The 26,838-nt window shown below is 37.7% G+C and overlaps 1 protein-coding gene across 3 annotated transcripts; it reads left to right on the top strand.

The window, feature by feature from the left end:
* The first annotated feature begins 2,862 nt into the window (after window positions 1–2,862).
* On the top strand, window positions 2,863–12,721 carry LOC6647550 (probable serine/threonine-protein kinase yakA). Of its 3 annotated transcripts, XM_023178556.2 has the most exons (4): window positions 2,868–3,031; window positions 7,444–8,142; window positions 9,993–10,127; window positions 10,680–12,721. In XM_023178556.2, the coding sequence occupies exons 2-4, from the start codon at window positions 7,476–7,478 to the stop codon at window positions 12,095–12,097; spliced, it is 2,220 nt and encodes a 739-aa protein (XP_023034324.1). In that variant the 5' UTR covers window positions 2,868–3,031; window positions 7,444–7,475; the 3' UTR covers window positions 12,098–12,721. The 3 variants fall into 3 exon arrangements, with proteins under 3 accessions (XP_023034323.1, XP_023034324.1, XP_046869602.1); XM_023178555.2 differs by having other exon boundaries at window positions 2,863–3,031; window positions 9,993–12,721; XM_047013646.1 differs by lacking the exon at window positions 2,868–3,031 and adding an exon at window positions 3,126–3,475 and having other exon boundaries at window positions 9,993–12,721.
* Window positions 12,722–26,838: the final 14,117 nt, after the last annotated feature.

Consider the following 26,838-nt stretch of genomic DNA (forward strand, 5'->3'; position numbering starts at 1 on the left):
TTGTAGTTTTTCATTCACCAATTTCGATTATTGGTGTTCATCTATCGACTGTAATTAGAATGCTCAAGACTGGGTGTGCACTCACTCAATTGAGGAAAAGGTGCAGTCAGTCAAGCAGTTTCCAATCATCTTAGTCACTTTTAAAACGTTAAAACTCTGCCTCGGGGTCCATGTCCATCTATGGCTGACATTTTATTGCAACAAGTCCCATCGACTGCTTCCAATTTTTATATTAGACAATTTAATAATTGCCTGCCAAGGTGTAAATTGTAGAAATATATTTATTCGTGGGTGTTGTCAGGGGCTGGGCCCAATATTTTTGATCGTTTTTCTTCCCCTCGAAAAATGCTTCTCCCCCGTAAAATTAGTTTTGATTAGGGACTACGTCATAGAGAGCCTGTAGCCGACCCTTTCATTTTAGTGTGAGTTGGCTTAGTTATTTTTGGATGCCTGGCGTAATGAGTTTTCATTTGGCTTACACAGCTTCATTGGCGAACGTTTGTCTACAGGTGGCACAGTTCGTACGTCTTGGATTCACCCGCAACTAGCTCATCAACTACATCCCTCTCAAAAATCATGTGAAGGTTAAAAATAGTCAAAACAAAACAACGCCAAAATGAGGCAAAGTTCTATTTTTGGGGGTGTAGTGAGAGAGAGAGCAAAGGAGAAGCAAACACGGTCGAGCGGTCGAACGGTCTATGGCAAATCGGTGAATCTGCCGAGATATTGGCGGACGAGCACGTAATCTTTGTCTGTTGAACTTTGCCGACTATTTTGCCGTAAACAAAACAAAACAAAAACAGGGAAAGGAAAATTCTCCAAGGTGTTATTTTTAGGTCATGGCGCGCTGCTGCGGCTGCCTCTCTACCCAATATCGATGTCTGGACTGTGTTTATAGTTTTCCTCATCATCATCATCATCATCATCATCGTCATTCTCACCGTTATTAAGAAGGCCGGCCGGCCGGCTTGTCGGTCGGTCATTGGACACGCGTGCCACCCACCCGACCTCTTCTCTTAGAACACTCATCACTCCCAAGTGCATTTTCTTCTTCTTTAGCATTGTCCATATTCGAAAAATTGCATTTCGCTCTTTTCAGTTGCCTCCTGGCATCGTTTCAATAATTTCATTTTATGTGGCATTTTGTTTATGCTTTTCGTTTTGATTTTCCTTCTCAACAATGCGGAATGCAATTTCGCATGTCTCTAACCTTGTCCTTAGCACATGAAAAATGTTTACAGCTTGTGGGCGGAAACTGAACAAATTTTGGAGTCAACTTGAGCGAAATATGACAAATATCATGTAAACATTAAAATATGTAAACCAAAGAGTTAGTTTTTTGAAATTTTTGGCTAAACTATTGAAATAAACAACACAGTGAGATTGATAATATCCCATTCTAAGCTAAAGGTTCTTTGTATAGGAATATCTCAGTTAAAGAACAATTAAACATTTTTGGATAAATACTTTTGATAGTGAATAAATGTGTCAAGCTTTTAATTGATTTTCCAAGCGCATAAGTTCTATTTAACAATGCGCTACTGTGATTTAATAAACAAATAAGAATCCAAAAATTTTAGTCCCAGACATTGGCCAAAAACTGAACACGAACTGTCCATAAATGGTCAAGTGAATCATTTTGTTTAAAATTTGCATACATTTTCGGCGGCTGCCTCATGCCTAACAAACGAAAAACAATGTGTTTACGGTATTTACGTAGATGCAGAAGGAATTAAAAGGAAAGAAAGGCTAATGGGCCGCAAATTTTCGCGCGGACTGATGACGTATTTTGGGGAAATTATCAACAATATACAACAGAAACTACATACATACATACATATACACATGTAGATTATATATTCTCATATATATGTATATGTGGAATAGGTGGAGGCTTGCTCTGCTGGGGTACCTGTTGTGTTATTTTTACCTCGGAGAGAGAGAGAGTGAGATCTCTCGAAAAAACTCACCACACCTTACCCATCCATACACACACACACAGACTTAAACACACCGAACAGCTATTGCTTCGGTTAGTCTTGTTGGCAAACTGTTGATTGGCTGCTCTGCGCCTGCGCCATGAAAATGGCTGCAGCAAAGGGAGGCAACAAGAGCTACGATTGGATCAAATCGGCCAGAGGCACCGAAAACCGGCCGGCTATAGTGACGTCGGACTCGGAGCAGTAAAGATTTTCCCCACTACACACACACACACATAGACACACACACATTAAACTTGGGCTCTCTCCCTCTCTCTGTCTGTCTGTCTCTCTTTCGAACTTGCCGCTGGTGGCTTTTGTGGGGCGCGTGCCGAGAGCCGCCAAGCAGTGGTCCCCGAGTAGGGGCAATCCCTCTTCTATTATATAGTTTTACTGATGTTGAGTTTTTCATTCATAAAACCCGAAAGAGTGCGCATCTCGTGCCTCAGTTTTGTTCGAACAAGCAAACGCGACGGTTGAAACAAAGCGAAGAAAAAGTTCTTATACTACAACAAGCTAAAAAAGCATAAAAGAAAAAATTTTAAGCAAGCAACAAAAAAAAGCCAAGCAGTAAAAACTCAAAAGCAAAAATTCAATTAAATGCAATAATTAAATATATATTGTCGCATCTCCAAAACAAAAAACCAAAACAAATTGTGCTAAAAAATATAATGCAAATTATTTCAAAAGTGAAAGGATTCTCGGTGGCCATACTCAAACAAAACCCAAAAGCCGCTCGTTCACATTTCAATGAATGAAAATTTTATCTACACGCAAACGAAAAAGATGTTGGCTTAAGTTAACCGAAAAGAGAGAAGGAAAAAAAAACATACAGAAAAGAGAAAAGGAATATATATCTATTGATTTTCTTTTAGCAAGTACAAAAAAAAAATAAAAGAAAATTAAAAGCAAAAGTGAGAACTCAAAGTGCTTTAGTATTTAAGTGTATATGTGACTACTACTAAGTGGAAAATCCACTAAAGCATCCAAAAAGTAAGAGGACTTTTGCTCCTACATCCCCGAATTCTTCTACACGTGCCATTGTGATCCAGGTGGGTGAAAAGCTAACAATTCTCAATTTTTCTCATTTTAATTAAGTGTGCAAGTTTTATATAATCATAAAAAATTACAAAAATTTCGAGTGTCATATTTGAATAGAAAAAATATTGATAAACAGTTTAACGATAAGAATTTTTAGAAAATGTGATAAATTTTAGTGTATAATAAATTTATATATTTTTATGACCCTTGAAGTTTTTTCTACAAATTCATATTCTAAATTTCTTAAGTTTACAAAATTTTCTTTTATGAAAACTTGTGAAAATTGAATTTAGCAGCCAGTATTTTCGTCTATATAAATTCATTTAACGCCTAATAAAAATTTCTGCACGTTACACCTGAGAGAGATATATGTGATGTGATGTGATGTGATGGGATGGGATCCGGCAAAATGGCAACTATGTAGCAGAAGCAAGTGAAATATTTCTACAAAATATGTATGAGACGATTTCATATACATATATATTTGCTAATTTATAGACAACATTTTGTTAGTGCGGTCAATTTAAACAAATGACAACAACAACAAGAACTAAAAAAAAATTTCATTTACAATTTAATGGCACATTTTTGTGTGGCGGCGGCGGCGACTTCTGGCATCGAGTGAGTTGCTTCGGTTTGACGGAAAAATAATTAGCAAAATGATTTACAGGCAATCTCCCATGACCCAAAGTAGTGAGTACTAAGTGGAAATAATGGATGGAAAAACTATGCAGAAGAAGGTTTTTCCCGAAACGCCCATATACATACGTTTGTTTATGAAAATAATTATGAGATCAAAAATGAAAATGCCGACGGTGGCAAAAGTTCATTTAACACTTTTCCTTCCACCAAACACAACCAAAAACAACTTTGACAAACTTACGCCGATGCCGCCTCCGCCAACGACTGCTGCCGACGGTTATGTCTGCCAAGCTAAACAAGAAAATCGGTTTCGAATCTTTCTTTATATTTTTTTGTTTTTTGGCTTTTGTCTCTTAAGTGCCTACTAAAATGATTTTAAAAACTTTATAAAAATATACCTAAATGCGCACCAATACATACATACATACATATGTAGGCCTGCGGCTGTTTATTTTCATTAATTGTTCTCATGAGGAAAACACAGCAGAAACAGCAACAACAACACCAACGAAGCGAAAAGCTGTTGGCATGAAAAGTGTGACAAAGTGTTACGCATCCACAGAAGGTGGAGGATGGTTCCATGGATAGATGGATAGATGGATGGATGGAGGAGAAAAGTCGGCAAAAGATACATTTTGTTAGCGTTGTTGCCCGTTGTCCATGGGATGGCTGGGATGGCTGGGATGGTGGATGGTGTTGCTGTTATGCTTAACTTGTTGCCTGCTGCCCGCTGTGTGAATGATGGACTTTGTTGTTGTTGTTCCCCTTCCATGTCAGTGTGTGTGAGTGGGACCAGAGAGTTGCATGTTTTGTATCTATGTGTGTTTGTATGGGTATCTGCAAGATACTTTTACTCCTCAAACACCATCAAGTCTTTTGCATTTTGACTAATGATGCCGATGCTTTGACTTTAACTTGGACTCGGGCACATCGCCTTCGCCAGGTTTCTCCAATTTCTTTTTATGTTAATAACCAACAATAATAACAACAGCAACAGAAACAACAACAACAACAAACGTCATATTATTATTATTATTATTATTATTGTTAATTGAGAATTCTTTTTGTTTTATTGCCATTGTTGTTGTATTGTCTTTTTCCCAAGGTTGCATAAGATTTGGTTTCACAAAAAGCAGGAAAAAAAAAACGTAAAAACAACATTCGTTGGGTTATTTTTGGTTTGGCTAAGTAGCCATAGTAAAAGGTCGCCTCGCATCGCATAGCCTCCACCACTTGAAGACTTCACCTCAACTCTTAATCCTCAATAAAAACAACAAAAAATACGTATTTCAATTCACAAATCGCAGCACCGACTTGACTATACCTCTTGCTAACCTCAGATCTAGGATACAGGGTATACACATAAAAAATGTATCTTCTAATGTTGTCTGTAGGTCAATCGTTAGATGCCACTTGGCGTCCTAACAAATTGTCGCCTATCTATCGAAATGTTAACACTCATGGAAGAAGAAAAAACTGAAAACTGTATAGAACTAAACAACTAAATGGTGTGGTACAACAAAAAAAAAACAAAGTTTCAAACCAGTTTGCATCAAACTTAATTAAAATAATATCAACATAACAATTTTTTTGCCTTCTTCCTCAGCGAGTCAGGCTTTAACTCCCCTCTCCACTACTCCATCTCTCTCACTCTTGTCTATCTATCTATCTAGCTAGCTGTGTGCCAATATTCATTCATGGCAAGATCTTGACATGTCTCGATGTATCTCTGTGTCTGTCTGTCTGTCTTTTTGTCCGTCTTCTACTCCATACAACCAAAGCAAAGCAAACCAAAATGCTATGCAAAATTATGCAGAGTGAAAGAAGCCTGTGTGTGTGTGTGTGTGTATACATAGGTGAAGACCAGAGACACAACATTTACAAAATACATGAATTTTATACAGTGAATTTTGTTTAAAATAAACTACAGATTAATAACCCTTCGATGAGACGAAAACAAAGTGACTTTTTTAAACTTGTTTAGACAATTAATCAGAGAGATACTAATTTTTACTTAGATCAACTGCTAAAAAGCCATTTATAAATTAATTTTTAAAAAGTTTTTGCATTGATTCTTTAGAAACATTTCAAAGCAAACCCTTTTTTTGGGTTTTCTTTAGGCAATATTCACAGTAGACCTGTAGCTCTGTAGGCAACCACTTGGACAGCTCTTGGATCGTGGATCGTGTGTGTGTGTTGTTGTATATTTCTTCTTTTTGTATTTTTTATTTTATTTAAGGGAGTGTCAATTGTTGGCCAAGTTATTAAGCGCAAAGCCAAGAAGAAGTCAAGAAGAGATCGAAGAAACCAAAGACACAACACCAAAGACACAACACCCAAGACCAGTTCCAGGTTATCTTAGAGTTTATTTCTGTTGTGTCTGCGCCTTTTGTGAATGTGTGTGTGTGTGTGTATGATTCATATGGCAACTTAAACTTCAAAAAAGCCCAAGATACAAATCTTTGATCGACTGTAAAAATTATTGACTCTGGGCGCATAATTTTATGAATGAATCGAACCAAGCGAGATACACACACACACACACACACAGAGACAGAGCAACAAAAGCAAAGACAGCACGCGCGCCAGCTAGAAAGGAGCTGCTCGAAACCATCTGATGGTTCATTGTGTTGTGGCTGATGGCACCGAGAGCGGTCCAAGATTGTTGCCCGCCGCCAGTCGAGAGACTCTGCACTGAAGTCTGGAGTGCACTTTGCCATGGAAATTATGCGTGAAATCAAATGTAAATAAGAAAGCAAAAGTGCCAAAAACCACTAAGGGTATACAGAGCGGTGCGGCGGGGGGTCGGGGTACATGGCACAGTAGTTATTTTGGCGCATAGCTGCCTGTCAACACGAGTGCACTTGTAATGCAAATCAACGCGGTCAAGCGGCCGCCAAAAACACTTGATAGTTACGACAATGATGATGAAGATGAAGATAATGATGATGACGCCATGGCAGGCATGAGGCAAGATGAGGATCCGATTGGATCTTGTATCCGATCGAGAGTTCGTAGCTAGCAAGATTTCATATGCCTAAATGTTAGAGTTGGGAAGACATGATCAAGAAATCATTAGACATAATAAGCCAAGTTTATTAGACAGGCTTTAATTGAGAGACGAGACGTTGTAAAAAAACTCTGATGAAGAAAGAGATTGCACAAGATCACTTTTGAACCTACTACACTGAGAGAAACCGTCATTCTTCTACAATTGTCACCATTTCTGACCCATTTCCCCTTCCCATTCTGTTGTCATCTTCTTCTGTTGGCTTAAGGTGTGGGAAACAGAATTGTTCTACTTCTCAGCAAATGTAATAATAAGTTCGTTTCATAGTTTTTTAAGTGCTTAATCGATTTTAATTTAATTGCCTAGGGTCATGTGGGTGGTGGCTGGTAGATGGATGAAGCGAAAGTTTCTGTGACAAATTAAATTGTTTTGTGGTTAGTAAATTGTCAAATTTCATGATGGCAAGACGAGGGAAACTAGCCCGGGGTATTGGTTATGCAATTGAACAGCTGTCATGGCAAATCAATTGAAAAAACGAAACCGAAAGAGGCGGCTGGTTTTACGTTGACCATCGAGAGACTGAGTAAACATGATTTTTTTGTCATTATGTTTTTTTTCTTCTTTTTATTGAATGGTCAAGGGAAGTTGCATTAGCAATATATCGTATTTTTTTTTTTTGTACGTATTTAAAGACAGAAATTGAAAAACAATAACCTTAAATTTGCTTTTGTGACTTGACTAACTTTGCAGTTTCTTGTTTTGTTTTTTTAGGCGGCGTAGCCCCTGGAACCCAATCAGCTACCATGATCATGGAAGGGCTTGAAACCCTGGTGGCGCCAACGCATCACGCATTCCTGCTAACCGAAACGGCCGCTGCGGCCCATTTCAATGTCCTGAGCTTCGATACGTGCCTCTTCAAGACCAGCACAGCGGCTCAGAGCAGCAGCCCATCGACAGCGGCCTCGACAGCCTATTTTGGCAATCCCAGTGCCAGCACCAGTTCATCGACAAGCAGTTCAAACAGTTCCCAAACATTGCTTCATTATTCATCCGTATCGGCGGCGGCAGCAGCAGCAGCGGCCGCAGCATCGGCAGCGGCTTCAAATAGCAACACAAACAACTCCGTGTTAAGGGCACGCAATCAAACAACCACCCCAACTCAGGGCGGTAGTCCGGGCCTTGCCCAAGCAGCACAGCCAAGTGCTGCAGCCAGTAGTGGTCGCAGCTCGGCCTCCCATTTGAGTCTATTGAACACAAGTCAACATAGTCCCGTACAGCCGGAAGGTGCAGAGCATCACCATCACCATCACCACCACCAACAACAACAACAGCATCCTCAGCAGCATCATCAACAGCAGCATCCGCTGATTGAGGCTCTGCCCGGTGATCTCAATACGCCGGTGACTACATCTACCGATATACCCTCGTTTTTTGGTCCATCCACTGTGGTGGAGCCACCCCCAATTACCGGTAAGTGTTCTATATAAAAAATTAACAAAGAATATTTAGAAAACGTTCATCATTAGTAAGTCTGGCTTAGCTTGCATAGGAAGCAAAAATCGGTCTTAATTTTGGTGTTTTCGTTTCGTCACTGTTACACCCATTCCAAGCCATTCCTTCTTTGTGACGATATCAATCACAGTTCGCTTGAATAAGCTGCCTCTCCGGCTGGCTGGCTGGCTACTGCAGCTGGGCACGCTTTAGTTTCGCAGAAATCGAACAACACGGGAGGTCGCATCATCGCTCATCGTCGCCAGCGACCACAGACGGCGACAGAGACTACTGCAAACTGCAACTGCAACTGAGATGGAGACAGATGCAGAAGCTGCAAAAGGCAAAAGTGTCGGCCAGAAGACTAATTACGCGACAGAGAGACAGAGAGAGAGAGATAAAGGGAGAATCAGAAGAAACTCAGGCCTGTCCCAGTCCAAGATTTGTTTCTTTAGCTTGTTGTTTTTGTTTGTTTTTTCCACGATCATCATTAATGCCGGCATTGGACTTGAAGTATTGATTGAGTTGCATTGCGGCTAATGTGCTGTGACATCAATTTCGCTTCAGCAAATGCAATGCGAAGAGAAGGAGGACAAGGCAAGGGTGCGGGAATTATTGTAGGGAGAATTCACAGAACTCCAATGCCAATACATATATTTTGACAGGCTCCAGGAAGTGCAATTGTCCAATTTCTATATTAGCCATGACAGATATGGACCCTAGCCAGACACATTTCGACAGATAGATAGATATGCATTATTTTTTGGTATAAATTATGTCTTCTTCTTATACTTGAATGGCTTGCCAAGTTTAGCGATTAAAAACTGCTTTATCACTCTCTGTCTCTCTGTCTCTGAAGCAAATTGTTTTGCTCTCCATTTTTTGCGTGGGGGAAGAAACCAGAAATTTATGAGTGACAGTTTTTTGGCTTAGAAAATTAAATGAACATAAAATATATATAGATAGTTATGCATGTATATGATGTACATACATATAGTAGATATATCATTTCAGATTTTTAGTTTCTTCAATTGTTTCAGACTCTAAGGGCAAAATTATGCCAACAATTAAACTCAATTGAGAGAGAGAGGCAAGTCAAAGTGAATGGGGAGAGGGAAAAATCTAGTTTCAGTATACTTTATTTGCCTTTAATTCAATTAGAAATGTGTCGAGCAGTCACATATTCTACACACACTATGCTGGAGTGTGTGTGTGTGTGTGTCTGATATGTCTGGACTTGGAATGGGAATGAGAGACGTCATCTTGTCGTATCTGCTGGGAAATTGCGCTTGAGAAACATTGACACTGAACGGAAATGTTTAATACATGCGCGAAAGCGATGATGATGATGATGATGATGATCATGATGCAGTTGTTGTTGCTTTAGATTAATTAAGAGCTTTTTTATTGTTTAGACTTAGCCATATCACCATATACCACAGAGCAACATTGCACAGAAGTAGATAGAGCGAGAGAGTAAGAGTTTTACTTTCAATAACATTCAAAGTAAATAACTAATACAAATTTTGATATGAATACATATACGAAAGTAGCTAAATAGAGTTAAATTTGTATGCTCTACCTTCAGCGAAAGAAAGGGAAAGACTGATTTATGTAAACACTGTCCGTCTGACAAGGGATTAGTGGGTTATTTAAGATGTGACTCCTTCGCCATGCAGCTGCATCCATTAGTGTCTCATAGATAAAGCAACTTCCATACAATTTCAACTGCAACAACTTTTAGGCGCATTTTTTTCTCTTCTTTTATTTTTGACAATTTTCTTTATTTCTAAAGTTTTTTTTTTTTTTGAAACTTTTTATTGTTGCAGGCTCTATTGAATCAGAGGACTTATCTCTTGAGCCACAAATTGTCTCTGTGGCCAGTCCGGTATTGTCGTCGTGCAGTACCTTGAAGGAGGAGCGTAGCACACCGCCAATTTTGACAATTGTTAAGGAAGAATCAAGTAATAATAGTTGTAATATGTATTCACACAACAACAACAACACATCAACAACAACAACAACAACACAGGCAAAACAGAATACAAGTGAAAACAATGATCACACAAATGAAAGCGGCGTTGGTTCGCCAGCAACAGCCTCACATTCACAACAACAACAACAACAGCAGCAGCAACAACAACAACAACAGCTGCATCACAATAGTAACACGAATACCAATACGAATTGCCACCACAGTCATCAGCAGCAACACCAACAACAACAACAACAACAACAACAACAACAGCAACAACAACAACACATGAGCTCCCCGCAACATCAGCAACAATACCAACAACAACACCAAATATTACACGAACAATTGCCACATCATCATCACCATCATCATCATCATCACCATCATCCACACAATCACCACCAACAACACCAACAACAGCAACACCAACAACAACAACAACAACACCAACACTATCAGCAGCATGCTCTACAACAGCAACAACAACAACAACAACAGACTGGCAAAATCTCATATCGTGGCATTTTTACCACCACAGGCAACCTCAACAACAACAACAACAACAGCAATCACATGAGCCAACAACAGCAGCAACACCAGCAGCAATTGGCCTCGCCGCAGCAACTAAACGTATTGCCTGGCCAAATGTCACCACCCTCTAATAGTCTCGGCAATAGTTGGGGTCTACCTAGCCCTGACAAATCTCTATTCCAACCACCCATGTTTAATTTGCCCGCACAATATGCTATGCAACAGCAGCAGCAGCAACAACAACAGCAGCAGCAACTACAACAGCAGCAGCAGCAACATCCCCAACATCAACAGCAATCTCTTACGCCCACTTCGTACGATGATGGCCGAGCAGCCGCCGCCGCTGCAGCAGCTGCTGCAGCTGCTCAGCAACATGCCGAATTGCTTGGCCTAACAATGGATTGCACCCCATTGTTGCTTAAACCAGGACCGCCGCCAACATATACGGCAACAACGAGTGTGACAGCCGCAACAGTGGGATTTACTAGCCTGGCGGAATTGCAAACCACCCATGAGCAACAGCAACAACAATACGCTGCTCGTAGTCAGATATCCGGAACCAAATATCAATGGTTGGATATGGATCAGCAACAAGTACAGCAACAGCAGCAACAAGTGCAACAGCAATCGCAACAGACATTGGTATTGCCGGGACCTACTTCATCGGCTAGCTCTAGCAATGCAGCATTGGGTGTTCTGATACCCAAACAGGAACAATCCTATCCAGAGCCCAGTTCAAATGGCACCGGTTACTCAGTGACATCTGGCGCCGGGAGCAGTGGCAATGCTAATGCTACAGCAGTGCAACTAGCTGAATATAGTCCTTCTACTAGCAAGGGTCATGAGATATTGTCACAAGTCTATCAACAGAGCACCTTGCCCTTGAAATTGGTTCCGGTCAAGCCACGAAAATATCCAAATCGTCCCAGTAAGACACCCGTACATGAGCGACCCTATGCCTGCCCGGTGGAAAACTGCGATCGCCGGTTCTCCCGATCCGATGAACTCACCCGCCATATACGCATTCACACTGGCCAAAAGCCATTCCAGTGTCGCATTTGCATGCGTAGCTTCAGTCGCAGTGATCACTTGACCACCCACATACGGACTCACACGGGTGAGAAGCCATTTAGTTGTGATATATGTGGTAGGAAGTTTGCCCGATCCGATGAGAAGAAGCGACATGCCAAAGTTCATCTAAAGCAGCGTATCAAGAAGGAAAGCAAAGCGTCTAGAAGTGAACAACAGCAGCAGCAGCAGCAGCAGCAACAGCAGCAACAGCAACAACAGCAGCAGCAACAACAACAATTGCAACAGCAACAACATCATCAATATCAACCGCATCCCCATCATCATTTGTTGCAGGCAGCCGATTTGGCAATTGTCACCTCTGCGGCAGCAGCAGCAGCAGCAACGTCCATGTAGACCGAAGAGAATTCAACATCAACGATTGATTCCTCCCATCATGATCGTCAGGTGCCATTTCTGGATCTCAATCTGGAGCATTTAGAGGTTGGTTTAACCTCAGATTATGGCACATTGTCGCCATTAAATAGCCCCCGATTGCAGTTTAAATACGTGTTTGTTAGTCAGAATGCAGAGGATAGCCAGCCGCTATTCAGCTGTAGGGAGGATAAAGAGGGGACTGAGGAAGAGGAATCAATTGTAGATGCTGAATCTGATTAAGAACATAAAAATTCAATATAAGCCAGAGAGTTAAATGTTGTTGAAATTATTCGGGTTGTAATCTAAAATACATATGTGTGTATTATGTATGTATCATACATACACCTATTTTAATGTGTATGCAAGACACTAAATCTTAAATTATAGCATAGCCCACACGGACACTAAAACACACAGACACACACACACTCACAAACAACACGGACAAACAAAAAGTTACTAACAATGCCTAATTGAAAAATAATAATAATCCTAATAACAAATACACACGCACACACACACACAAAAACCATATTTAACTTATATCTCTAATACTGTGATCTCATGTGTAATAATTATTAATTTTAATTTCTTTTTTAACTAAACAACAATTAATTATTATTTAAGAGAGATAATTTCAAAAATTATGATTATTATTATTCTTATTATTATTATTATTATTATTATTGTATGTATCTATTATTAAACAAAAAAAAACAAACAAACGGAAAAAAATTCACCTCCTTTTTTTCTTAGCTAAAATTGTTCATAATTTAACACACTAATTTATATTCAAATTTAAGTAAGAAAAGAAAAAACAAAAAATTTTATTAACTTATTTACCGCTCTTTGAAATCTGATCAGATTTTAGATTTAGGTTTTTAACAACTATACTATAAATGTATAAAATTCATAAATTTATAAAATAATTGCAAACAATTTTACCATATCATTTTTTCGATCGAAGAAAGAACAACCAACAAAAACAACAACAAAAAAACAAAAAACAAAACCCTTGTACTTCCTTAATTTGATTCGAAATCAAACAAAACAACACAAAAAAAACAAAAAGCAAAAAATTTTATTTAAAATTCTTAATGATAATTTAGTTTTAGTTTATGTTTTACGTTCAAAACACACACACACACACACACGCATACACACAAACAAACATACAACACATATTTTTTATATATGTACCTATAAATTAGTTCATTTTATTTTTCGAAAATATATAACAATTTTTCAAAAAAAAAAACAAAAATACTTAAGAAACTTTTGATTTATTTTTCAATTTTTATTTACTTTTTTTTTGCCCTCAATCTTTAGTCAAATGACCCTAACGAAAGTTTTTGAATCTTCAAATTAAAAATCGTAAACAATTTTTATAAAAAACATTCATTTATCATCAAGATGGAATGAATGGCAGCTTCCAAAGTGGAAAAAGAATCCAAGTCAAGCAAAAATTAGTTTTCAATTTTATTTCAAACATATTATTCTTCTGTTCTTTTTAAATTTTTGGTTTATTTATTTTGTTTTTCTACTAAATACGGAAAATATGGTGCAAAGTAGTAACAAGAGCGATGGTTTCGGATTGATTGATTGATTGAATGTGCACAGTTACTGGAGCCAAATTCTAGCCTTAAGATTTAATTACACAAGCACACAAATTATAATTAAAACATTATAATTGAAAACAAATAGGAAAAACAACTACAAGTATATGAAACTTTAGTGCCACATGAAGCAACGATAGCTGAACAAACGAAATACAAGGTTTGGAGGATTACATATTTGGTATTCGATGTAGTAAGGATTTTTGGAAAGTGTTTAGATAAAAAAAAAAACAAAAAAATGCATCTATACATCTTTTTCATTAAAGCAACTCTATTTTAATAGCAAAATTATATATATATAATGTTATATATTTTGCATAGCCGCTTCAATGAGACACAAAATACATATATGTATATATATGTATGTAACTAGGATAAGTGGGCGGTGCCAGGACACAAAAATGCTGAATAAACCGCATAAATCTATATATATTTATACCACATACAACACAATTTTCGGTGCAAGTTCAATAAAAACAAAACGTTTAGGTAGAATAAATAACAAAACGAAGGTAAATAATAATAATAATAATATCTTATATACAACAAAAAAAGAGAAAAAAAATTCAAAATGCGTGAAATTTATGTGCCATCAAAATTAAAAATACAAAAGGGTTTTAGACAGAATCTAAAACTGTTCACACATTCACCCACTAACTAACACACACATGCACACACTATTTAAATCCTTAATTAGTATAGAAAACTTTTGAATTTTTAAACGTTGTGATTTATATATGGGTTTAAATTAATTGCATGATTCAATGTTAATAAAAAAAACCAAAAAAAAACAAAAAAAAAAACTTTAAAACGTATTGTAAAACAAAAAAAGTGAAATATATAAAAAACTATAACAAAATTTTAAAATAATAAACTGATTTCTCCAAATATGATATATAATATCGAGCAGAGGATGCTTTCAATAAATTTTAATTTAATAATTTTACAATTATTTATATTAAAGCATTTCCTAATCAGTTTCAAAAAAGAAGCTAAGTGACTTAAGAATCCTTAGATTCTGAAATTGATCTGAGGAAAGTCGTTGCTCTAGATATGAAAATCACTCACGAGTAAATCTAAAATCGAAAAATATCATCTAAATGTACAGTAAATATAATGGAGATAGATAACTATATTAACTATATTAATGTGGTTTATATATTGTCATGTTGCTTATGGACAGTTTTTTCTTCCATACACCGGATACAAATTAATAGTGTCATTTTGGGATAAATGTATTTATTGATGCATTCTTAGTTAGACAAAAAGTATTAATGCTCAAAAAAAAAGAAAAGAAAGAAAGAAAAATTTGCTTGGATTTGTATTAAAAATTTTGATGGGTTTTCTTTCAAATCTTCAATTAGATGTGTTTGTTACAAGTAATTCATGTTTATATATAAGTATATTAAGTATAATGTTGTAGATTTAAGAGATAATTATTTCAATTCCAATTTCAAATTATTTCCAAAGACTGTCTTTGTGTTAACGCTAAGCATTCATTATATAATAAGTCTATCGATCGGTATGTCCTATATCAAAAATTGGTTCTTTTTTACTATATATCAGAGTTTTCCAACATGTACATGTACATATATGCATAAGTGTGTGTGTATATGCTATCCTACATCTCCACCTCCTGCTCCTAATCTAATCATTATTATATACAAGAATAAGTAAAAGTTCATATTTTGATGTCATTAACTATAATTAAATTATTATGTATATAAGAATTTGGCAAACAGAAAAACTTTTTGAACATATAAAAATGGAAAAATTTGAAATTTATATATGAAAACAGTCTTTGATTTCTTTCGTTTTCTTCCATCTCTTTTTTCTAAACTAAACCAATATAAATTACTTTGGTATTCTGTATTTATATGAATGAGAAGTGGGCGAAGGGGGGGCGCTTGCAGAGTGGTGATATAGAAACCAAGACGATGAAATGCAGGCCTACCAATAAAAAGCGCAATAAAATTCAAAATAATAGCCAAAGCGGAGCAGCAGACGGCGACAGCAACAGAAAGCACGATAATGATGATCAGCAATGATGATCATGACGATATATGCCAGCACTCAAAACTAATGAAATGTTCCAAAGCCAAAACGATTGCAACCACCACACGCGCTCACTGGAAAGTCGACTGACTAGCGGCCACAGAGCCAGTTCCTTGCTCCAGCAGCCAGCCCCCTCCCCCTTCCTGCATCATGCCTGCATTCTCCTCTGGCATATCACCAAGCTGTCGTCCATCGTTGTCGTTCGTTGTCCATCCTCCCGCAGCCACTAGCGACAGGCTCATGTCGTGGTCGAAAATTCTTCAGTTTTTCCACTCTGCATAAAAAGACAGAAGCAGCGGCTAGCGGCAAGCGGACTAACTTCGGTTCTGCCAATCCACATACATGCATATAGTATTGGCCAAAAGGGGGCTAGGAAGGGGTTTTTGTCGGTGAAAAATTATGAGCGCAACTCTATCGTAAAAATTTATACACAAAATTAAGAAAAAACAAACGAATATTCAAATACTCTGTTTAAAAATTAACGATTACAAATATTTTCGTGTGGAACACTTTTCTTTTGTTGGAATCGTGAAATCATTTGCCGATCATTTTTTGAGTATAGGGTATATGAAAATGCAAAATGCTTCCAGTTAAGGTTTTCTCTCACTTTTTCTCTCTCTCTTAGTGTCTATTTCTCTGCGTCTTTTATATTCATGGTCTCAGAACTAGAAATTCTTGTCTTCATAGCAATCATCATTGAGCGAATAGTTTGGGGATAACGGAGGAAATGGTGGGCGAGGAAGGGACGGAGTGGAGGAGGCCACTACGAAAACTGGAGCGGGAGCTGGAGGTCCGTCCGTTTTTGTGATTTGTGTGCTTGCGGTACAATTTGAGCCGCGAGCTGTGTGAGAGACCATAGAGTGGTTGGTAGCAGCTTCCAATAGACAGTTCCTGTACCTGGCTCTACTTGCGACAGGCGCAAACAAAATTATTTAAGTCAATTTCAACTTGGTAGAGTTTTCAAAAAGAAGGAGGAGGAGGAGGATTACTGGAATCTCCTTCTATGAGCCAGGTGATGAACTGTCTCTCTTTGGCTCTCTCTCTCTCTCTCTCTCTCCATCTGTCTTTGGAGGCAATCATGTGTAGATGTCGCCTTAAGTGCGTCTATTTGACATGTTTAGGTGTTTAGATGGCATGCCTAGATATGAGCATGAAAATTGATTTCAATTTGATAAGAAAGTCCAAGTTGATTTTCTTTAGTTTTTGGTTTTCTTTTGCCATTCGGTAGCTGCAATATATGGCCGACCATATTGTCAGTTATCGTCAAATGGGATTGATAACACATGCAGTACGAGTGTGAGTGAGTGAGCGAGTGAGTGAGACAAAGAGAAAGAGAAAGACACAGCGAGAGGAGAGTGGAAACCGGACTCTATTCAAATGGAATGTCATGCAGGCAATCTCTTTCGAGCCTTGGTATAATATCTTTGCTTAGTTGCTAATGAGTTGCCGTTAGTGATTTATTTTGTTAAATAAATAGAATTGCCTGGCAGTTAGGGGAACCAGCAACAACCCGATAACTTTGCATGCCACATGCAACTGCCTTCTTCTGCAGCACAGTAGAGTGATACATAGGAGTTTCCATTTTAAATCAAATTTTCTCCACAATTGAGTCATGAGCCAGTAACCAAAAAATAAATACCTTTATCCTTTTGCTTTTCTCGCTCTCTTTCTCTCTTGCTTCATTTGCCTTCTTCAATTTGTAAATGAGCCGCAAAAGAGGAGCATAAAATTAAAAAAAAAAGAGGAAAAAATATATTGAAGAAACATCGAAAACAGCATAAGGCAGTCGTAAAATGAATGCTAAGGTCAATGTTGGCAGCGGATCTAATCATAGGCGTCGAGCGCTTTTCCCTTATCCTCAGAGGGATTGACTTGCTAACCTCCCTGCCCCTCTACGCCCATGGAGTGACTACCTGGTGCGCCTCGTGGCTGGAGCTGGAGGTCCATAGGGCTTTTATTTCCCTTTTTGGTCTTTGGTGACATTCACGCTGTTGAGTTGTTGTTATGGCTTTTGTAGTTGATCGTCTCCGTTGTTATTTTTGTTGTTGTTGTTGTTGTTGGTTGTCATTTTCAAAATTATATGTCACACTTTTGGCGTTAAAAAGGCAGCCTGGCAGGCACACGACCAGGCTGGAGGAGTTTTTGAAGCCAGCGAGCAGGAATAAAAGCGAGACACAAGACGTGGCATGGCATCGCAGACGAAGGCAAAGGGGCCAAGACGACAAAAGGCAAGAGATATCTGGACCTGTTTCACAGTCCTGAGTTTTATTGTCATGTTTTGATCTCTTTTTCGTTTTTCGTTGTTGTTGTTTTTGTTGTTGTTCTTGTGCTCCGAATGGAATGCGCATAAAAATGTTTTTATGCTTGAGAACTTGTCCAAGTTTTTTTTTTTTTTTGATGAGTTTTTGTCGTAGAGTTTTTAGTCTCAGGTTGAAGATCATCATCATCATCATAATTAGTGTTTAGGAGGACAATTGAAGCGTTAAATTCGTTTGCTTTTCTCTAAAAAAAAAAAAAAAGACAATGGAACAATAAATATAAAACATACCAAGCATGCATTTAGAGCCACTTGCATTTAGAGTTCCCAGATTGATCAGTGAAGCATTTAATTTTCAAATTTGTCTGCACGGCAGTTAATCAATGTCAAGAAGAATGCTGCTGGTTGCACGGTTGGTGTGGGAGGAGGTCGATCGTTTTGGTCGATCAGAGTTTTTTCATTAATTTGCATGATTCTCTTACCATTTTTAGGGTTCGGTTTTGTATAAATGTTTCAACAGGTTGCTCTTGGTTTTGATATGCTGGTGGTGCTTACTTTTGACCAGAAACCAATTATGTATCTAAGCCCGTTTCCCCTTCATCTTCTTCTTCTCTGCTGTTTCAACTCGTTAAAGTTGTCAATAAGTGCACCATTTTCGGCTTCTTATCGGGGCAAAAAAGAAAACAAAACCAAAACAACAAAAACTCGACAATTTAAATGTTAATTTTGGTTTTGAATTTTTTCCTTCAAGATACCCTGTACTCTGGGCAGGGTATACACAAATCGTAGGAAATGTTTAAGCGTTAAAATTGTGATTGAAAAAACTGCTTGCAGTATCAAACTCCACTGTGATTAACTAACTAATTACTTATTAAAGTCTGGAATAATTTTAAAAATAACAGGGTAATAAAAAGTTGAAGTCCTAAGTTCCTCAATATGAGAATTTTTGGTATTTGTTTTGGTTTGTTTGTGGTTTGGATAATTACCTTAAAGCAATTTTGTTATCTATCAACTTTTACATTAAATACCGTTGGAAAATTTGTAAAGAAATGTTAATTTATTTTTGTTTTTATAAATTTTTTTTGGTTTTGTTTTCAGGGGAAATGCTTGTGTGGTCTTTGACTAAAAACTAATTGGTTTTCCATAAACCAAAACAAAAGCATTAAATAAATTTCTAGCTAAATGGTCGCAGATAACAGAGGAGGAGGAGGAGGAGGAGAAGAGAAGAGAGCTAGAGAGGGCCCCATGAGCAAGCTATTATAATTCTTGTCACCGTTCATGGACATCCAGCAACAAATTGAACAGCAATTTTCCATTTTCCATCTCAAACACACAAATTTGCCAAGGACGTGATGGTCGACAGGCCTAAGGACACACACAGACTTCACTTCACATGGCCAAGACCAAGACCACAAACAAATCCAAGACCGACACCAACTCTTCTCCTCTCAGGGCAGATTAGCAGATGGCCAACACATGTAGTTGTTGCTGTTGTTCCTGCTCATCAGCGAACTTCGCACGCAAGTTGTAGCTACAACTTGGACATGAGGTAGATCGGGCTGCTGCTGCTGTTGCTGTGTGACACGGATTGTCTGTTGCAATTTTAATTGAACCAGACCATTAATTAATTTTTCCATTCCTTTCGAATCCAAAAGGCAAATTTCAGGAATTGACAGAGACCAAGTATTGAAAATGTTAGTAATACAGGTGAAATTTTTTCCAGTTTCCGGTAAATCCGCTGAATGGAATAGTATCTTTATGTTTAATGTCAGCAATTTATATATGTATAAAGATTCATTAGCTTTATAGAGCAGTATACATATATCTATATAAATATTTAATGTAGTATAAATGTTAGAAAGAAACTCATAGAGGGCATGGCATGGAGGCCGCCACACCAGCCACAGAGCATCCTAATATTTTCGTCTTCATTCCGTCAAAATGCAAATCCCATTCGAAAATATAGCGGCAATAATTTCTAGATTGATGGACCGCGCGTACTTCAGTGAACGATCCATGGACTGAAGCGATCGACATGCGATCAACCGTTGGCAGCCTTTACATAAATAATAATAGACTTGCGGACCAATTGTGCGCTAACATGCCTGGTGGTTAGCGTAATAATTCATAGACTTTACATTTGGCCCCTCTTCTCTTTGGACTTACCTACAGATGGGGAGTTATCATTAGGCAGTCAAAACGGCTACTGAATTTGTGATGATCGAGCAGCAGCAACAGCAGCAATAGCAGCCAAAATCGCTGAGAAAGTCATTTCAAGAGAGAGAAAGAAGGAGCGATGACTGCTCCTGCTGCACCTGTTGCTGTAAATTGGGGCGTGCCGCCGCTCTCCAAAGAGGCGAATCATCGTGATCATGATCATCCAACAGTAATGATCAAATCAATAAATGGCACGCCTGTTTCTGCATTGCGGTGAAGCGGGGCGGGTATAATTGGCTCAAATGTGTGCGGAAAATGCGTTGCCAAGTTTGTTTAAAATGCCATTAATTAGTTAGTTGTGTGTGCATAATTGCCACCAAGATGATTTGAGATTAATTGGAATATGAAGATATGAAAGATCTCGAAACTGTGACAACTCCAATAGAAAGGAGTAAACCTCTTCTCCAATGGGGATCATAAATTTTCTCAGCTAATTGCACACGGCCACAAGCCAAATGATTTGGTTAGAGATGTGAATAAACTAGTCAAACTATCGTTGCTCGATCTCATAGGGAAACGAATCCTACCGATTTTGCCATCCTTAAGAATTTAATTTCCAAAGGCAGAGATGGTTAAAGAAGAGCAACTGAGAAACTTAATTGATGTGTCTTGGAGCGGCTTTTGGATACTATCTATTTAATGTTTTGGTTTTAATTCCCCACCACTTCCTGGCACCATATTTATTCCACAAGAGAGAGAGAGAGAGAGAGAGAGGAGGGAATAGGTATATCCAAATACAATATATATCAGTGTTTGTGGTCTTCATTTTATAGGAAATTATTGCTATTTTTAATGCAAATGCGCTAATTACAAAAACACTGATAAAGGCAACAGAGAGATACACACACCGAAAGAGAGGTAAAGAGAGTGACTTCCATTCCATTTGGTTAGCATTAATCAGCAGACATACCAAAGCAACCAAGCAGCAGCCGATCCAAAAGTCTAGAGATCGTCGGCTTCTTTTTTTTTTTTTGTTGGATTGCACGCCCGCGGCAACAATAATCCATGCACTTTGAGAGAGACTTGACTAAGTGATGGTGGCGGCGGCAAAGCTTCCGCAAAAATGTCTCCAAGAAATGCTTTAACCAGTTTGTCCGACATTCGAATACCCTAAACACCCTTTTTACTTACCAAAACAGCATTAAAAGTTATGAAATCGATCTAGTTTAGAGTATATTTTATTGCTGGGCGGACCATTTGCCCGCCGCTGCCCGCCATCGGAATTGCTTCTGTGCACGACGATGAAATATGTGGCCATTGATACTGGTCTGGCTTGCCTCCTCCTCCTCCTCATCCTCCTTCTGTCTCCCTACTAGGAGGCCCTAATGCATTCGGCAGCCTTCATGATGAATTAGTTTGTGATTAGAACAGAGAGAAGCGCACGGTCGACCTGGTCTTAGGTCCAGCATTTTACATACACTTTTTCAATGTCATCCGCCGTGCAGCCGTCATCAAACTTTCGCTGATGGCAGTCTCTCTTGCAATTAATCAAATGTGTAAAGCCAGTGCGATATGGTTAAATATTAATAGTCTACTGGGCTACTGACCATCTACGAAAATTCTTCTACTAGTCAGACAAACTGCATACTAATTGTTGTTATTCAAAGCAGATATAACAAAAGGGATTGGCTGAGTGTCTTGAAAGAATTGTCATTGGCAATGGGTTTTCCTGTCTTTTCCTTCAAGTTTTTCACATTGTGAAAATGAAAAATCCTTAAGACCAACAAAAAAAAATGTAAAAAAAATGTAATTAAAAATACGAGTTTTAATGATTTAACGATTCTGTTTTTTTTTTGGTTGCTCCCCCGCTGTGGAGTGTCAAAGATCTTGGAGTGTTTGAGATTATTTTCATTTACACCTGGTCTCTGGTTTTAGGTCTCTCAGGTTAGGCGTTGCTGCTCCACTAGCCACACCATGTGGCTAGCGTCTACATAGTCCAGTTCCATGACCAAGTTGAAACGCTAATGAGCCAGATTGAGCCGAGTTTGACATTTTTTTTTTTGGTTGAACAGACCACCAGCCGCGTCTGCGTCTTGTTGATTTTCTCTTCTCTTTTTGTGGTGTTGTTATTCGATGGTTATCAGCTGCGAATGACTTTGGACCTGTCCCGTTGCCTCAATTAATGAAAATCTGTTTTAGTTTTGATTTCTATACCCTGCACACGCACAGAGTGTTGATAAGATGAAGTATCAAGATCGCTAAGACTCTTTATCTTTACTGCTCTCTGAGTTTTTTCTTGTGTGTGCAGAGTATCTTTAAGTCGGTGATTTGATTTTAATAAAAAAGTGTGGCTATCTTTACATTTTTTGTTGTTTTTTTGTTGCGATTGTTATCTGCCAAAATGGAAACCGATTAATGCAAATGCTTTAAGGGAGATAACTTACAATTATCGAAAAGTGTTGAAAACTGATTTGATTTGATTGCCTCAGACAAAATGAAGGAAGAGAAGAAATTGAGTGAAAAATATATAAATTTTTGATGGCTGATAAGAAAACTTCAAATTGAAAATGTTTTAAATATTAATTTGTTTACACTTGACAAGAAAACTGCATAAATTAGTTAGCCACGAAACATATTTCCCTCCATTGGATGCTGCTGCTGCTCCTCCTCCTCCTCCTTCTGTAGCCAAACGGAAGTGAAGCATTAATCTCGTCTAGAGAATCTCAAGCTCAGCCGTGTCTTGCTTGGGTCTCTTCTAGTCACAATTTGTCAAGCATTCTCATGAATGAAAATTGAACATTGAATAGAAAAAAATCCACCGACAACAACAACAACAACAGCCTCTCAAAACCACCAACAACAATAATATCCATTGTCCATTTGCAGGTTTTATAAATAGAAGTAAATTAATAACATAAGTACCTAATCCAATCAATCAAACTGTAAAATCACACAAAGCCCCCAAAAAGCTAAAGCTAAGCAAAAGGTAAAACAACAACAACAACAACAGCAACAGCAACAACTCTCCCAGTGACTCTCTGACTGACTGACTACAAGATAAAAACATCAACAGCAACAACAGCAACAACAATAACAACAATCACAGACAAGCAACCAACAACAACAACAACAAAATAAATAACAAACCTCAACGTAAAGTTTTAGCTGTAACAAAACCAGCAACAATAACAACAACAACAACTGAAAATCGGATATGCCCATCCCTAAAAAGGCAACTCAACAACGAAGAAAGAAAAACGATATCAACAGATGAGATCTGTATATACCCTAAATGTAAAAACTTTAAATGGAGTTCAAAAATTGTAATTAGGAACATATCAAACAGAAAGCCTTTAGCCTTAGACTTAGCCTTAGTCTTAGCCTTATACCTTAGAGTCTACACTAACTTAATATCAATTCAAAAATAGATCTATCATTTTATCTATTGTTTCATTTGTTTGCCTCAGTCAAGTTATATACTATAAGGTTTCAATATATCAAACCTTACAATGGTCAAAACGAAGCTTCTTCAATTGCAACAGCTGGTCTATCAAGCAATACAATTCACAAAGGGCATTTTATATTCGGTGTGGAACAAAGTAAGTTGGGCCCTCTGTAGTTTTCGTATTATTTGTCCAATGCTTTCCTTATGGAAGGCATGTTGAGTTGATGTTGAGATGCTGTCGCCTGGCGACATTTGGCGGAACTGGAACCAAACCAAAGCAGAGGAAGGGGAAAGAATATGTGTCTCTGCGAAGCCTGTCTCTTAAGTCTTTTGCACAAAGATCAGGTCCAGTTTGTCAGCCTCAGCGTAGATGAAGTTTGGTTGTCTGCGTCTGCGTCTGCTGCTGCCTTCCTTTTTCACACACACACACACCCCCACCACAAGTTTCGCCATGGAGTTGGTCTGGCCTGCCAATCCTTAATTCTTATACCCTCTAACCAGTCGTTTGCATGGGTATATTGAGTAAGGTCTTCAATTAGTAGTAAGATGACACGGAGAACCTCAGTCACTTGCGATTTATTGACAGGAAATTCCACAATGTCTCAACGAAATTAATATTTTACGGACAAAAAAAGGGTATCTTTAGGTGCAGACTTTCCACTCTCTTCTTCTCTCTTTCTCTCTCTCTCTCTTTGGAGGCTCTTTTATGTGGATATGAATGGCTTAGCACGCGCCTTTTAAGCCACCAGCTGAGATGACTTGTGCCTTTTCAATTTCTTGTTTTGTGCCCCCTTCGTGTCGTTCATATTGATCATTTGATTTTCAATGTTTCTTTCCGTTTTTTTTTTTTGGTTTTTTTTCTTTTTGTGAATTATTGAGTACTCGTAAGATTTTTGTAAGTTGGCTTAGTGTAATGACAAGGCAATTTTTTTTATTTTTTAGCTCAATTGTAATACTTGGGCGATTACTTGAAATATCATTGTTTTAGAAAGTACTAAGATAAACGAAAAGAATCGTTTAAATTTCGCTTAGAGCATTGGCTAGTCGTTTTGAACGTACAGCAACTTTCACAATTGCCTTTGACAATTTGTTTGGTGATGTGCACACCGGAAATGAGTAATCAAGATTATGCGATTTTAGCAAAAAATAAAAACTACGAAAAATAAGAAAAAAGATGAAAGAAATCAATGTTTGATTTTTGAAAAGCTCACACAGTTGATTGATGACCGTACACAGCAGCAAATAGGCCAAGGAATGACAAACAAAGGATGTGTAACCAAAGGGATGGGCTGGATTAGTATACAGTGGCGGCAAGAAATTTGACACATAAATTATTGGACCTTCTGATTCTGATTTTATGCAATTTTTTTATAATATTTGTGAAAAGTTATGATGTCTTAGTTTATAGAGTTGAATTTGACATTCTATTTAGATGATGTACCGTAAATTTTGTGGGCGTACCTCTAATGGATTGTTTTCTAAATCAATTTTGATAAAAAGCCCCAAAATTTGGACCTGGAAAAGCAAAAATAAGACACATTTTAAAATTTTTTTTAAATTGATCGTCCAATTTCGGACCCGAAGAACAGGTTTTTAGATCTATTAGCACTATACTAAACTTTATACCACAAATGTTCAATTTGGCCCCAGGATCTAATTGGGAGACAATTGAAAAACTCAATTTTGTATGTATTTTTATGGTTTGCCTGCTTGGCGTCATTTTAAGCCACCAATTCATTCTAAAGTATAACTTCACTTGAACTACAAAAAATAGTGAATTAAATTTACCGTCGAATGAGATATTGTTGACCAAAATCGGATAAAAAATAGATGGACTTCCTTTACGGTACATCATCTCAAGAGAATGATCAATTCAACACTTTAAATTAAGACATCAAACATTATAGAAAAATCGCAGGAAATCAGAATTTAAGATCAACAAATGTATGTCTCAAATTCTTTGCCGGCACTGTATGTATATGTACATTCATGCCTGTGCATTATATTAGTAAAGCTTAATGTAGTCTTAAAATGTGGGTTAAAGGTCATCTCCCCCTAAGCGATTTTCCATTGTGGTTTATTTTTAAGATGCGTTCTTACGTTTTAAAGCAGTTTTCCAATTAGAAATCTATCTCCCACAATAGGCATTTATCACCCAATCGTTATACTTGTTATACACTCGCAAATGGGGGAAATATCTGCTATGGTGAGACACATTAAATATTGATGAAATTAGATGCAAACAATTTGTAGTCCAATTAAATAAAAGGTGAATGGAGGATAAACGTCAATATAAAGATGAAAATTTACGATGCGCACACGAACTCTGTCTTACCCAGAGAGTTAGTTTTGGTACCTATCATTTTACGCTAACATATCGTTTTTCCAACACACACACACACACACGATTCCAAACTGGGCCGCAAAATGAAGTTCAATCAGTTAATGACCAAAAACAAAAACGAGATGATGGAACATTTCCATTTCTTTTTTGTTTTTTGCTTGAGACATGAGTAATACAAGACGGACGACACAGATCCAGATACAGATCAGTAGCGAGGGACTATAAAACCAAAAGACCAAGCGAGATCTCTCAAGACACTACTAAAACGGCGCGACGACGTTCATGGCCCTTCTAATTGGTGGGGCAAGTAAAGTATCGCCATACATACATATAAAAGAAAGAAGAAAAAAAAAACGGACTTAACTTAAAGTGGGGCATAAAACTCAACATTTTATGTAATGTGTTCATTAGAGACTATAGGTAAGCCATCTCTCCGCCTCTCCCCTCAACATCACTTTTTCTTTCTCTGTTTCTATGGAATAATTGTCCCAATAACCCAGCAGGCTATCGATTTTTATAATCTAACATTAAAAAGTTTAACTATCGATCAGTACAATCGCCATGATATTATCGCAAAATTGTTATTAATTGCTCTTGGAAAAGAATTTCTAAAGCTCTGCCTTTTGTCTGCCTTTATAGAGAGAGAGAGACAGACTCTAGAAGTAAAAACAGGAATAAGCTAATTGGTTTATTTGATTTGCATACGAATCGAAATCAAAACGTTTTTCTGGTATTTAGAGTTTGATCTCATAGTGGATGAATCTGCTCCATAAGAGACCATAAAAATGTTCTCTTCGATGTTTTGGATTGGAATTTATTTAAATTAGTTAAGTAGATGCATTGGAA

This window comes from Drosophila willistoni, chromosome 3R, assembly GCF_018902025.1.
Source record: "Drosophila willistoni isolate 14030-0811.24 chromosome 3R, UCI_dwil_1.1, whole genome shotgun sequence".
In the NCBI taxonomy this organism is placed as follows: domain Eukaryota; kingdom Metazoa; phylum Arthropoda; class Insecta; order Diptera; family Drosophilidae; genus Drosophila; species Drosophila willistoni.